The sequence below is a fragment of the Conger conger genome, chromosome 3 (genome assembly GCF_963514075.1).
Source record: "Conger conger chromosome 3, fConCon1.1, whole genome shotgun sequence".
Lineage (NCBI taxonomy): Eukaryota > Metazoa > Chordata > Actinopteri > Anguilliformes > Congridae > Conger > Conger conger.
This window is the reverse complement of record NC_083762.1, coordinates 17,385,912-17,401,449: the sequence shown is the minus strand read 5'-3', so window position 1 is coordinate 17,401,449 and position 15,538 is coordinate 17,385,912. Positions and strand designations below refer to the sequence as shown.

The following is a 15,538-nucleotide window of genomic DNA, read 5'->3' as shown; positions in this document are numbered from 1 at the left end:
ATATTATAGAGTTCTGGAATCAACGATGAATTTCAAAATACGAACTACATCCCCTATAGGGCAATTGATGCGGGAAGTGTCAATGGAATCGTAGTAGGTAGCCAAAAGTTTTGGATGGTGGTTTTGTTTTTTTTGCTCAAAGACCAAAAAAAGAAGCTCTCTCTATTGCTTCACTCCATCGGTTGATCAAGGTATGCACAACTTAAATCGCACCTTTCCTCATAATATTGTGCTGTATCGTAAATGCATGAATAGCGAACCATACAAATCCTACCGTGGTGTTAGTAATTCTGTGTGTTTTAACGAAGGGCTGACTGCGTGCTTGTGAAGAGCAGTAGCTAGCTAGCTTGTTCGCCTGCTTCACTCAATAACTAATGTGGTGATTGGTTGGTTATTGATGATGAATTCAGTTGATATTCCTATTTTGTCCGTATTCCAATTCTTTTTAGAAGGACGGTCTAAAACAAGCAAGTTGAAGCCCAGTTGCTTAAACCAACTACTTGTTGAAACTTGAAGTTTTCAAATGCATAGTTGTAATTTATTTTACCATCAATCATTTTTATAATTACAGTAACTTCCTAGGTTTTCTTCCTAGGTACTGTTTTTAGCAGGAACGTATCTGTAATGGACGAAACTGACTTCCAAATGTAGCTGTGCTCAATGTATTAGATATAATGTTGCGAAACGGACTGTTTCAGGATATGATTTATTTCAGTAACCACTGTTATGTTTGTCGATATTTTGCTTAAGCAGATATCGATGAAACGCCAGAATATGTCTTGTCAACTAATTATAAAGACATTATTAGGATTATCATTACAATCCCTCAATGTCACTTGACATTCTTCAAGTTCAAGAGTTTTGTTCCTAGTTGAAACGGCAATGGTTTGAGAGAACATGGATTCTCTTGAGGTTTTGGGTGGAACTGAATATTTCAAATTCTATTCCTCACGCTGAGGTGGTGTCCCACGTGGTGGTACATTCTCTTCCCTTTTATCGGCCATATATTTCAAGTCAGTCAGTGTTACTCGCACACCGCCTTGCCGGCTGTCAGACTCTTTTGTTCTTTGCCCAACTCTGGCATGTCACTTCTTGGGAGCACATGTGCCACGCCTCACAAATTAATTCCTGTCACACCTACTACCTTTGTCTTGTACTGGGGAAAGTTAAAGAACAAAATCTAGTTTAATTGCTTGTTTAACTCATCCTCGTAAATTCAGTCGAGGATCGTTCTCATGTTACACAAGGCCCTAGTGTTGCCATTTCAGGCTGCTAAGGGGACTGCCCCACCTTACATACAATCCCTGATCACTCCCTACTCCCCAGCTAGACCACTCCGGTCTGCCAGCTCTGGTCGCCTTATGGTTCCCTCTCTACGTGCACCTGGCGGTCGAGCTGCACGTTCACGCCTGTTTTCCGTTCTGGTTCCTCAGTGGTGGAATGACTTGCCTACCGCTGTCAGGACAGCAGAATCCCTCCCCCTATTTCGATGCAGACTCAAAACACACCTTTTCAAACTCTACCTTAGTCCTCCCTCCTGATTTCCCCCGCCCGCCCTTTCTGATACCCCTATCCTTGTCTAACCCCCCCAAAAAAATGCACTTATGATGATGACTATATGTTTAGAACAGCATTCCATGTGTATTTTCCTAGTTCTGGATGTGATGCTTTGACTTGTGGTAGAACCTATGCACTTGTAAGTCGCTTTGGATTAAAAGTGTCTGCCAAATGACTAAAATGTAAATGTAAATGTACACCATGGCGATGGAGATGGCTGCGAAAAGTGTTAACTATTTATCCATTAATAGTGAATATTGTTTTCTGGCTAGCTTTTCATTTGATCGCCTTGTGTTTTTGCCCGTGGGTGAGACTGGCTAGTGCTGCAGCAACAAAGAGCCTCATTCACAAAGCATTTGTGCCAGTGTGTGGTCGAGAAGCATATATGGGCCTCAGCTGGGTCACAGCATCACACATACGCACTTCAGCTGAGAAACGGTGCTGCTGTGAATAACCACCATGATCTGGCAGCTTAAGTGATTAGCTGTGTTTTCTACAGTGTGCTCAGATTAACAGGAAAAAACAGGGCTCTTCAGGCAGCTAAAGTATCTGAATTGTATGTGCATTTATAATGAACTTGTTCCCCATAAAAAATAAACCACATTTTATGTTTGAATGTACAAAATGTATGTGCTATTAAGTTAATAATCAGGTAAGGGGTTAACCTTTTCTCGTGGATGATTGTAATAGGTCATCAGCCCCAGTCAAAGCTTTGTCACTCACAGGCAGTCACAACCAGTGTGTGAATGATGGGTAAGGAGCCTGGTCCAGTCCAGATCGTGACTGTGAGCAAGGATGACCACTCCTACTCGCTTGACGTGGAGGCACTGGAACAGGTCCTGCTCGCTCCGGAGTTGCGGGAAAAGCATGTTGTGGTGCTGTCTGTCGCCGGAGCCTTCCGGAAGGGCAAAAGCTTCATCCTGGACTTCATGATCCGATACATGTATGGAAAGGTCAGTGCTTCACGGATTCTCTGTGCCCACATACTTTTGATTCCGTAGGTCAGAGCTCTCTACCTGTGGTTTTAACAGCATTAAACAGCGGCCTATAGGAAAAGGGGGGGCTTCATGTACCACCTCTTGGAATGGAGCTTTGTTAACCAATTATCCCTCAAAAGAAATGCCTGGTTCTCCACCCCATATTGATTGGTTCAGATCAGTTGAGTGGTGATTGGTGGTGCAAGAAAGGATACTGTGGCCATTGGTCACTGATGATAACAGACCCTGTCTCTTCTATTGGTCTGTCAGTCTAAGGAGGAGTGGCTGGGTGCGGAGGATGAGCCACTGACGGGCTTCTCCTGGAGGGGGGGCTCGGAGCCCGAGACCACGGGCATCCAGCTGTGGAGTGAGGTCTTCCTGGTGGAGAAGAGCGATGGCACTCAGGTACTGAGCCCTGCGCCTCCCCGTCTTTAATGTGTGTGATATTCCAGCTTCTCTCAGTGCGTTTAATGTTGATGGTGAAGGAGGGTGCTTTGACTGGGGTTTGGGCAAGGAAAGGAGTAGAGGCAGTGATCTGCGGGGTGTACATTTCCTGGCTTAATGCACGTTTGTAGGTAACTAGTGAGACGAGATGGGCCAAATGTCCTGTTTCCATCGTTATGTATTCTGATACTGTAATAGCACGGTTTTATTTTTTTATATAACAAGTCATTTTGTAACAAAGGCATTCATAACACTGATATTTAACTTTGTGTTACCTGAATATTACTGCTTTCTGTAAATTAATTTTGTAGTTGAAATAACTAAATGCATGACTTAAATAATTACTGTATGTATCTACAGCAATTACACACGGTATATACTGCAGTGTGCCCAGGACACAGGCCTCTTTGACTTGCCTAACATTAATCATAGGAGCCCTAATTAGATGACATTTTGGCTCTGTAAGGAAAACCTCTGTTTTTCATTCATACAGATGGCACTGATGGGGAAACATAATTATGACACCGGCTCACAGTGACAGTCTGATTGTGATAAGTGGATGACATTATCATTGACAGCATGATGGTGTGCTGTGTGCTGCATTAAGAGGCTCGGTATTGTGCTTTTGCAGGTGGCAGTGTTGCTGATGGACACCCAGGGTGCTTTTGATACGCAGTCCACCGTCAAAGACTGCGCCACTATCTTTGCCCTGAGCACCATGACCAGCTCCATACAGGTACTTTGTGTGGGGCTGTCTTTTGTCTTACCTGCGTCTCTGTGTCTTCTTGAAGTGGTTGCATCTCCCCTTTGCATGGCTGTGCTGTGTTGTGCAAGTCTGTGAATTTGCATTTAGTACAACGCATTGGTTTGTATGTCTTTGGATATGCTTGCCCGGGGATGGAAATAATGGTGTCGCATGAAAGCTCCCAAGTCAAATTGTGATGCAAACCATGCAATTAAACATTTCCCTTGTTGTATGTGCATCATTGTGCTATTCCTGTTTGTTGCAGTTCCACAAGCAAATATATCAGGAAAGCATAATCAAAGTAAATCTGAAGCCATTCTTTCACTCCAACAGCCATGTTCCCTGCACATTACTTGGGGAGTGGTGGCCTCCCAGATTCTTTGTAAAGGGCTGTAATAACAGGTTCAAGCGCATTAAATATGGGCATTGGTTCAGGTGAATTTGATACGAGTCAGACAGGTACAATGATGAACAGCATAGTGCTGTATCAGCCGAGCAAACTGGTGGTTAGCTAGCTGTAGCTGACTATATGTACAGCCACAAGTCATTTTAGCAAGCTAATGCTGTTATTAGGGGTTTACTCTTGTCATGCTCCAACTGTATAATGTTGGGTAAGATAACATGTTCCAGCTGCTCAGTTGCTCTTTAAAACTAAAAAGAGAGATAAATGCACTGTCAGTCTACCTTGAATATGGACTGAATGCTTGAATGATTCCCCAAAAAAATATTGGAATTAATATGAAGCATAAGGAATTGTCAAAAAGTACAGTGCTGTGAAAATGTATTTGCTCCCTTCCTAATTTCCTCTATTATTTTGGATTTTTCACACAGAATGGTTTATATTTTATAAAACATTAAACAGTAATGACTTTTTAATTTATTTAATGAAAAAAGTTATCAAACACCCAAATCAGCCCTGTGAGTACGTAACTGCTTAGCAGCAAGAACTGCAATCAAACACTTCCGATAATTTGATCTTAAACTTTCACATTGCTGTGGAGGTATTTTAGCCCTCTTTTATAAGCAGAACTGCCTGCATTCAGACAAATTAATAGGTTTGATATGCCATGATCAAAGGAAACTTCAGAAGTGTTGAGGAAAGAAGAGTTGAAATATATCTGGCAGGAAAGGGTTACAAAGCCCTTTCTAAGGCTGTGAGAGTCCACTGAACCACAGTGAGAGTCATTATCTCCAAATGGAGAACAATTGGAACAGTGGCGAATATTCCCAGGAGGGGCTAGCCTGCCAAGTCACCCAATCCCTCCAAAGGCACAGTGACAACTAATCCAGGAGGTCCAAAAGAACAGCCAAAGACCTGCAGGCCTCTCTAGCCTCAGCTATATCAGTGATCATGACTCTACAATAAGGAGGAGACTGGGCAAAGAAGGGATTCATAAGAGTAGCAAGGTGGAAACCACTGCTAACCATGATAAATATTAATCCTTATCTCACAATTGCAAAAAAGCAAGTGAATGATCCCCAAACCTTTCGGGATAATGTTCTATGGTCATATGAGTCAAAAGTGGAACCTTTTTATGTCTGGTGTAAAGCAAATACAGCATTTCACAGTAAGAACATCATACCAATAGTCAGACATGGTGATGTTAGTGTGATGGTGTCTGGATGTTTTGCTCAGGATCTGGAACCATGAATTCTGCTCTGTGCCAGAACATTCTTCAGGAGAATGTCCATGAGCTGAAGCTGAAGCATAATTGGGTTATGTTACAAGGCAATAATCCAATACACACACCGCTACCAAGTCCACATCTAATTGACTGAAAATAATCAAAACTATTGTTTTGGAGTGGTTTCGTCCAAGTCCTGACTTGACTTGAATAGAGAGGCTGTGACAGAACCTGAAAAGAGTTGTTAATGCTCAAAACCTACCAGTTTGTCTGTATTAAAGCAGAAGAGTGGGTTAAAATTCCTCCACAGCGATGTGAAAGATATCAAATTAACGGAAGTGTTTGCTTATTAACAGAATTATTGCTGCTAAAGATGGTGAAACCAGTTATTCAATTTGAGGGGGCAATTACTTTTTGAAACAATGAAACAATTTTTAAAAAATGTGTTTAGTATTTACTCAGGTTCCCTTTGTATACATAACATCTTGTTTAAAGATCTGAAACCATTCAGTGTGAAAAATATGCAATAATGGAGGAAATCAGGAAGGGACAAATACTTTTTCAGAGCACTGTAAATATGACAAATATGCATCATATCTGTATAAAAAATCTGATCTGTTATGAAGATACATTGTAAATAACTAACTTAAAAATATTAACTGTCTATTACATTTTTAAATTGGAAATTGATTTTACACTTCTGATGGAAACCATACATGCAGTACTTGGAAATATGTTTTCACAAAATAACAAATGGAAGGAGATAACAATTAAGTGTGATTTCAGGTCATTATCCTGCCTTATATAACACGATAATGTTGATCATTTTTATGATGTGTTGCATAAGGAAAAAAAGTGTTTATGGCTAATCTATTTTACTCTGCGCTGGAATGGAATGTGAGTGTTTAATGATGTTGATTTGTGTTGATTGTTTTCATTTGATGATGGCTGTTGTTTATTGTGATTTGCATCCATGCAGATCTATAACCTGTCTCAGAACATCCAAGAGGACGACCTGCAGCAGCTCCAGGTTAGTCTTCTGCCAGTCATGTCCTCTGCCCTTCCCCCTCTAACACATTACCGTATAGCCAAGGCAAACTTTATATATAGCACATTTTATGCACAGGCAACCCGATGTGCTTCACAGAATGATAAAAATACAGGAAAAAAAAAACAAATACACCACTATACCCACTAATTGCGCACTCCACAATACACTCACTGTTCCCTGTCTCACTATGTAGTGCAGCTGCACTGCTCCTGCCAAAATACTCTCCTGCCTACTCCCTCAGCTATAAACACACTCACTGCATATGGCACTGCACCTACCATTTATAGTGCCCCTTCTCATAGGTATACTGTGCCCACCCATCACTCCTCCGCAGCCTCACACCGATATAGACACTCATACACCTGCCAATCACACTGCAAACGAGTGCAACCAATCGTGGTAACCGTTCCGCTGCCTGTCTTCTTCAGCTGTTCACAGAGTATGGGCGACTCGCAATGGACGAGATCTTCCTGAAGCCCTTTCAGGTGGGAACCCGCATACCCGCATCAGCCTCTTCTAACTCTCACTGTGGTTGCTTTTTATGCCATCTGAAGCAATGCGAGGGCCACCCCAGGTTATTTTATAATATTTTATATGTACGTTTCCTGGAATTAACTATATTATTTGAAGATGGACTCCTGATGCACACTCCTATGTTAGCCTCTGCAAATGGGCACATCATTGTATCATCTCTCTCTCATATTACTCAGAATGCAGATTCGGTTCCATTGTGTCTTATCTACATTAATAGATTCCTCTATTAAAGAGCCAGCCAGGGCTTGGCACACATAAATATGCCTGGCAAGGCACAAAAAGTGCCTGCTTGGGTGTGCCAAGAATTCATAACATGGTCATAAAGGGCTGTTTATTTGGTGTGCACTAGATGGAGTAACACTTGTTTCCCTATGATTAATTTAAATTAGTGACCATCTCTAAAAACATTGTGTGTGTGTGTGTGTGTGTGTGTGTGTGTGTGTGTGTGTGTGTCGTACAAAAGCCACACTAGAGAGCATCTTAGGATATTACTGCATATTAGTAGTCTTCAGAAGTTGTGTTCTCCCTCTCTATACAGATTATACAGATTGCTATTAATCTAAAATGGCATTTGTTGTTTGTGGTCAGTAGGGTCATTGTTCTATTTCACTCATGTGTTCTTCAGATTTTAAAAGAATGAATTCTCTCTTTCTCCCCGTCTCTCCCTCAGTCACTGATGTTCCTCATTAGAGATTGGAGCTTTCCCTATGAGTATGGTTACGGGTTCAAAGGCGGCAGTGAATTCCTAGACAAACGCTTGCAGGTAATTACTGTGTCATGCCTTGTGCGATAGTGGTGAAATTCCATAAAATGACATTGTCAAGATGCAAATCATATCTCGCCCAGGGAACTGGTTATATTCTATGCTGTATATTTAATTAGCTTGTTTCTAAACAAAAAAAATCTAGTTTATTGCTCCTCATTTCAGTTTAGTTGTCATTCAGGAGTCGTAATACTACATAAGTGATGTGTACTGCGTATCAAAAAGAAATTATGTTTTAGAATTCATGTTTTTAGAGATTTACAGATTCATACATTCAATGTTTTCATTTATATTTATTGATAATTTATAACAGGCTGCAGTATGGTTAAGTTTGAGTTGAAAACCACTGAACATCACAGCCTTATGAGAGTGGTGTCTAGGACCAGCTGATCAAATAATTTATTCTGTTGAATCTGAAGCTTTGGGAAAAACACTGAAATTAATGGATATTTCCTAGTCATGAAGGGAACGGCCTTGTAACCTTAGGATGCTGGAGGCTTCTATAGACTAGGTAGTTGCTATTTGAAGTCAGTGGTTTATAACCTGCCAGGATCTTGCAGCCAAACAATCTGTCAAAGGGAGGCCAGTCAATAACAGACCGTGCGTAACCGCAATGGAACCAATCCCTTTTTAGTGATTCATGGTTCCGGTTGCTTGTCGCTCTGTCAAACTTTGATCATACAGTAGCATCACAGACTTGTTTGGCAGTGTGGAAGGGTGCTGTTCAACGGTTCTGTGATGTGCAGGTCAAGGAGGCTCAACATGAAGAGCTACAGACTGTGCGGGAGCACATCGATTCCTGCTTCAACTCCATTACCTGTTTCCTGCTGCCACACCCAGGGCTAAAGGTCGCCACCAGCCCAGCCTTCAACGGCCAGCTCAAGGGTATGGCCTGCTCTGTCCACCTGTGGTTGTGGCTCTGTCCTCCTGTGACTGTGGCTCTGTCCACCTGTGACTGTGGCCCTGTTGTTGGTTTTTTTTGTGCAGAAATGTTTGTGTGTCATGTATACTGTATGTATGCTGATTTTATTGGCCTGTTGTGTTTGTTTTTTGTTTTTTTGTGCCTGAATAATTCAAGATTTTGAAGTCTCTCAGAAAGGCTACTGCTGCAAATGTTTTTTGGTGTGTGATTGATCTGATTGGATTATTGACTAGCTGAATTATTGATTGACGGATCTGTTCCCTGATTGATGAATTTCTCCCTGCCTGCCAGATGTGGCTCAAGAGTTCAAGGACCAGCTCCGCGAGCTGATTCCCAATCTCCTAGACCCCGACAACATGGCAGAGAAGGAGATCAACGGCAACAAGGTCACCTGCCGCGGCCTGGTGGAGTATTTCAAGGTGAAGCTGCTCTGTCTGTCCCCTCCCTGCTCATCCTCCTGTCTCTCTCAGTACCCCTGTTTCTGTTTCTCTGTACCCCTGTTTCTGTCTCTCTGTGTGCCCCTGTTTCTGCCTCTCTCTGTACCCTGGTTTCTGCCTCTCTGTTCCCCTGTTTCTGTCTCTTTTTACCCCTGTTTCTGCCCCTCTGTTCCCCTGTTTCTGTCTCTCTGTTCCCCTGTTTCTGTCTCTCTCTACCCCCATTTCTACCTCTCTACTCTTTTCTGAGTTTGCCTGCATGTCTCTCTTTCTCTCTCTGTAACCCTGTTTCTGTGTCTCTATCTGGCCCGCTGGTTCTATGCCTCCAGTAGAGGACACTATAGTTGAGCTGCATTCCACCCATGCAGGCTTCAGTTTCCCAGCGAAGCCACTCCCATTTATCTGTACATCAGTGTTTGAAGTTTCTCTTCTTCTCTTCTTAGATTAGGGTATCTACCAAACAAAGATGCACAGTGAGGTCAGACATCAGGAGGGTTTTTTTCCCCTAATGCACCGATGGTTCTGCCCCTTGACATTTTGAAGGCCCGGCCCTTTTATATATTAATTTACGAAAAGAGCAGACACACATATTTGCTCATTGTTCTTACACATATAAAACAAATGTAGCCACATATTGAATTATCTGCTCAATGTTCCAAGCCTGCCATTTTATAATCCCACTTACTAGCCCTCACTGGTAGCAGTCCTCTTCAGACCTACAGTATTGTGCAGAAGTCTTAGGCACCCTAGACTTTATTTTATATATATATATATATATATATATATATTATGCTTATTTATTTGTGTGTGTTCGTATAAAAGAACACATTTGAGATTTCCAAATATTCATTTTCCAAAAGATTTCATTTTACAGAGACATTTTTGGATTTAATTTAAAAAGTAACATATTACTGAAAGCAATTGACTACTATTTAAATAAAAACTTGATCAAGGCTGTCTGACGTCAGAAGCAAGGAGCCAACCAAAGTCTGCAAAAGAACTGTGGCAAGTTCTCCTACATGCTTGGAATAATTTCCCTGCTGATTGTCTTATAGAACTGCAGGACAGTTTTTAACTATTCTGCCAAATTACTAAAATGTAATGTAAAATGTACAGTACGTTTATTGAAGATCTTTCATTGAATTATTTTTGAAAGAATCTTATCTGTACTGAATGTTATACAGGTGCCTGAGACTTTTGCACAGTACTGTATTTAGCAGGGAGGTGAGGGAATGATAGTGAGGTGTTCTGCAGTACTCATACTCCAGCACCTTTGGTTTCTGTTCTCGTAGTTATATCTTTGTGTTCATCGTTGTTGTTTCAGGCTTACATCAAGATCTACCAGGGAGAGGACCTACCCCATCCCAAGTCAATGCTACAGGTGCCTTCCCTTCAACAGCCTACGCAACACAATCAAGCTTTAGCGATGTCACACAAACCATTTTCACCGCTTCTACCATATCTCTGCCCAACCCTTTCATGCTCGTAGAACGCAAGATTCTAGACGTTAAATGCATGCTGTTTGGTCCTGACTCCAATTTCTCCAATGTGTAAAATTCGCTAGCTGTGATTGGTTCTGTATAAACGTTTGAATGTCCAGCGGCCATGTTTCATGTGTCCTTATGCTGCGCTCCATTCAAAGTGGGAGGTTGGAATTTCCCAGTTAAAATTTCCAACTTCGGACCGCCAAGCGTTCCAGGTGCACGATGCCAAATGTAAACAAACTACACACCGGTTTTTCCACAGTCATCCATGTTTTTCATGTGGCAAGTGTAAAAGCACTTGAATTGTCAGCATCCTTCACTAACCCAAGGACAGAAATATACCAGTAACTTTGTTTGTGAACTGTGCTCCCCCCTGCTACATTGTTAGCTAATTGGAAAAAGTCAAATTAGTAAATGTGCTATATTTCACAATGAGAAAAAAAAAAAAAAGGGAAATGTCTCATAACTACAGATAAGTTCACTTTCAGAGATTGTTTACCCATACCAGCTAACTATTAAGATTGGTGACATAATTGACACATAGTATGTTTTGTTTTAATGTCACGCAGGAAATAATACTTTACGTTGCCTTTTAGTTTATGGTTTGCCATTCACAATGTGTGCCTCCATGGTTACTGCCATTGTTGTGTGAGGCAACTGCTTCTCTGTGAAATTTAGGTAGATGGGTTTGCCCCGAGTTTACAAGTAGGAACTCTGACTGAGTTCCATTGTACTTTTGAATGCAGCATAAGTCTCAAAGCTGCATGCTGGGTAGGGTAGTTTCATGCACATCTAGCATCGTTTCCAACCAATCATTGACATGAAAATTGTCTGTCTCTTTCTCAGGCCACAGCAGAGGCCAACAACCTGGCAGCAGTGGCTGCAGCCAAAGACCAGTACTACAAGAATATGGAGAAGGTACGTACGCTGTTCTGGGATCAGTGAGTGAGCATCCACAGATCAAAGAAGGATAATTGAAATATGACTATGGTATACCTTCGGCTTAAACTACACATCAAAACTGAAGGGATGCCATAGTTTGCCTAGGAAATCAAATAAATATAACTTGTATTTTTCAGCATCTAAATATATGACTACAAAATATCCCTGGAATGTTATATGTTATTATGATATGTCACTTTCTTGCAGGTTTGTGGAGGAGACTTGCCTTATGTTGCCCCAGATTCCCTTGAAGAAAAACAGAACTTCATCCGTAGCGAGTCCCTTCGTCTCTTCGACTCCACCAAAAAAATGGGGGGACAGGAGTTCTGCGACCGCTACCACGCGGAGCTGGAAGAAGAGCTGAATGTAATGTGGCAGTCTTTCAGCAAGCACAACGAGGTGAGAAACGGACGCAGTGTCACTTCCTTTCTGCTGAAAGCGTTCGGCTGTGCGATAATCTCAGCTTCTCAAGAACAATGTGAGTGGAGGCACTGTGTGTGAAAATAAATTATTTCATATTCTTAACACTTCTTAAATGTTTTTCCACCACTTTTAAGTGCACCTTTTCAATGGCTTTGAATTGTAGTCAGTATAGTAAACAGCCTATGGGTGAGGATACAGGTAAGAAATATGCGTTGCCCATCTCTATGTAAAAGTGAGTTTTTCAAATCTATGTGTATGTTTTTTTTTTCTTTCTATTAAACCATCCTTATTCATTCATCCTTTGTAGAAATCACATTTTAACTGTCACCATTTCGATTGCTCCCTTTATCACATTCCCAGTCCAAGAACATCTTCAGTGCATTCCGGACGCCCGCAGTGCTTTTTGTCCTTGTCTGCTTCCTGTACGTGCTGTCGGGGGTGCTGCTCTTCATCGGCCTCGTCACGGTTTCCACGGCGTGCGACATCGTGCTGCTCCTGGCCATGATCGCCATGCTCACCTGGGCCTTCATCCGCTACTCGGGCAAATACCGGGGGGTGGGCACTGCAATAGACCAGGCAGCCGGCGTGGTTCTGGAGCAGGTAAAGAGAAGGGGGTGTGATAGTGAATGCATCCGTACCGCTGTGACCGTTTTTCTGTGTTTATAATAGATTCCAGTAATTTTTCTAAAGCCATATTGTATAACGGTGTGTGTTGAACATTTCAGGCCAAACCCAGTTCCTCCTTTTGACATTTCATCTCCAGAAACTGATCCCTTTTCATATGGTTTTGCTATTTTTGCGATATTTATTTTGTGTCATTCCCATTTATCAAACAACAGAATTGTATTTATTTAATTTAATTGCAAATTTTAGTCTGATCGTTCAGAATTCTAAAAGTTTCAGTATGGAGACCTATTAATGGTGACTGTTTTCTTTGGCTGTTATGAATGGCTGGAGTTATTTAAATCATCTCCATGGAAACCTGTCTTAGATCAGGGTGTAGTTGGTACTGCTTGGTTTGTGCCTTTCTGCGTTTCTTTCTTCTTCCTTCATTGGAAGATGATTATGGTTTGATGGTTATCTTTCAGGCCACAGTGGTGCTAAACAAGTCAAGAGGAACAGCAGTTGTCCCAAACAAGAAGTTCAGCTAGCTTCTCAACCTCCGGGAACGCAAGATGAGAAATCCTACAATGCAAAGTAGAGATGCAGTGCGACACTGGTCCAACATTCCAGCGTAACCATTCTCACAAGAAAACCCAATGCAACTTCAAGAAATTCACCAGCACACCACTTTCAAAAACACAAGCACTATATTACACAATGTTGCAGTGACACAGCATTATCGAGAAGAGCTCAACTGCATGGCACCATGGAGTGCAAACCAGCTTTAATCTTCAAGGTTGGGTGTGGCCTCTATCCCCCCCCAACCCCCCATCCCTCACCCCCTTACTTGCTTGTGCTTGTTCTACTGCCCCTCGTTCACATTGTGTCTCTAGATCTCCCACCCATGTAATGAGTTAAATTTAAAGCTTTGATCAACTGACCAAGCAAGGTCCCTCTACCGAGTCTGTCCTACATAACCAAACACGTCCCCTGGATTTTTATTTATATATATATATTTGTTTTTGAGGTTTTTTCCCCCCAAAGAACTGAGAAGTCAAGCTCATATTTGAAAACAGTGATCATTTTTTTCTCATATCACAGGGCAACCCTAATAATTGGCATAGTTTAGGTCCTCTGTATATGTCAACACCCTTTATTCTCTGCTGTGCCTTATATTAATCTACATGACGTGGTTATCATAAATGCCCCCAGGGGTGCTCTAGGGTGCAGTGGGCTTTTGCTATGTATCGCCATACCATTTAACAATGGCATATTATAATGTATCATTTCTTGAGCTCTGACATTCCTCCCCTCTATGTCCTATCCCCCTCATCTTCCTGTCTTGTGTGAACAATGTAGTTTATTATTATTAATTTGCTGAACACTTCTGCCAAGCATTAAACACCCTCGACTCATTGACTTGTCTCAATTAGTTGAAATCCATCCCATCCTGGTAAGTATTTTCATAACTGCTTCCTGATTGATGCTTGCTCCCATCTGACTATTTTCCCAAAGGAATATCCTGTATTGTGTTTAGAGATTTCCATCTATCCAATAATATTCCATGTCCTGTAAAACTAATTCCAGTTTCAGTTCTGCGTGGAGTGTCCTGAAACGACTTATTCAGGCAAATGTATTGTTTGGTCTGTGAAATATCTTCATTGTAAAAACTACTCCATTCTATTTTCAGTCACAGACAGATGACGGTTCAAAGATCATTTTCACCTGTCCTGTGATGTCTAAAATGAGTATATTGGTTATAATGTTTTTCTGGATGTTCTTTAATGGTGGCAAGTCCAGTTCTTCTCTTTGCCATACTGCCTCACATTCCATGTTCAATTGTATGCCATTGTATTGTGTGTAGAAGTGCCTGCTTAAATCATAATGTGTAAGACATAGATGTGGAATTTAGGTTCTGTGCATTTATTGCGCTCATTTCTCCCTACTGTTGCACTGCAAGCACACACTTCATTCCAGCAATAAAATATATATTGTATGCTTTAATTGTATGTCCTCATTGTTTACTTTTATTATTCTGTTGTATGCCTTTGTGTACTGGACATATATTACTGAAACAAGTAAAAAGCTTTTAAACCAAATAAAATTTAAATGTTTGAAATAAACAGTACTTTACCGTGGTTGGACTCTCTGTAAACTCCCTTTTGTTATCTGTTCTGTTGTTATGTGTATCTTGCCTAATACAGCTGAGTAGCATTTATTTTGGACTCCTAAGTTGCTTGTGTTGTCGTTTCCAATGTCGGATGTTTGGTGCAGTGTCTCCATCCGCCCACTGGATGACAGCACTCACCCATAAATACGGTCCTTCAAATGTATCAGTTTTATACCTTTTTTGTTGCTATGCCAAATATATTGCACGTTAGTAGCCAGTGATTTCTGTTTACCTCCGTTTCCTTGAAGATTATTCTAGTTTATTAATCCATGTTTGTATAAAATTGTAATTTCCAAGCCTATATTTTACAGATATCTTGATTGCGCATACAAATGATCTGAGCTAAAAAGTGTATACACAAGCAGCGCAATATAACGTGTTTAAAAATCCCCCAGCCTGAAATAAAGATTATTTGTCCACTCATTTTCTACAGCAACAGACTGTCCATGCTCCTCCCTCTTTATACTTTGTCTGCCTCTTTCACTGTTCCTCCTCCCCTTTCTCCTCTGTCTGAATTCTGTCTCGTTTCTCTTTTTTTCCGCTGTTCAATGCACCCTCTCGCGTTGAATGAATTTCGCTGTAGAAATGAAATACCCTTATTGCCTTATATGGCGATCGGCGCCGCCGAGCCTCCTGGTGTGCGCGGGGTTGTGTGAGGCGCGCGCATCGCCACCACCATTCGCTTCCTTATTTGGAAGTGAGTTCAGCTAACCTTAGAGAGGCAGCGAGAGAGAGATAGCCTACGATGACACAGTACAATGACGAACAGACGCCCAATCTGTGGCAACGTGTTGCCGTCTTTCTGAATAGAACATATTGTAGCAACACGAGGGAACGCTGCACCACCGCCGACACTGCGCAGAG

The 15,538-nt window shown here is 41.5% G+C and overlaps 1 protein-coding gene across 2 annotated transcripts; it reads left to right on the top strand.

Moving 5' to 3' along the window:
* Positions 1–53: 53 nt before the first annotated feature.
* Positions 54–14,632, top strand: atl3 (atlastin 3). 2 transcript variants are annotated; one of them, XM_061234829.1, is made up of 14 exons: positions 54–191; positions 2,283–2,510; positions 2,805–2,939; positions 3,610–3,714; positions 6,328–6,378; positions 6,828–6,884; positions 7,604–7,696; positions 8,443–8,581; positions 8,910–9,037; positions 10,377–10,433; positions 11,383–11,454; positions 11,686–11,877; positions 12,262–12,501; positions 12,990–14,632. In XM_061234829.1, the coding sequence occupies exons 2-14, from the start codon at positions 2,304–2,306 to the stop codon at positions 13,050–13,052; spliced, it is 1,539 nt and encodes a 512-aa protein (XP_061090813.1). In that variant the 5' UTR covers positions 54–191; positions 2,283–2,303; the 3' UTR covers positions 13,053–14,632. The 2 variants fall into 2 exon arrangements, with proteins under 2 accessions (XP_061090813.1, XP_061090812.1); XM_061234828.1 differs by having other exon boundaries at positions 90–191; positions 2,248–2,510.
* Positions 14,633–15,538: the final 906 nt, after the last annotated feature.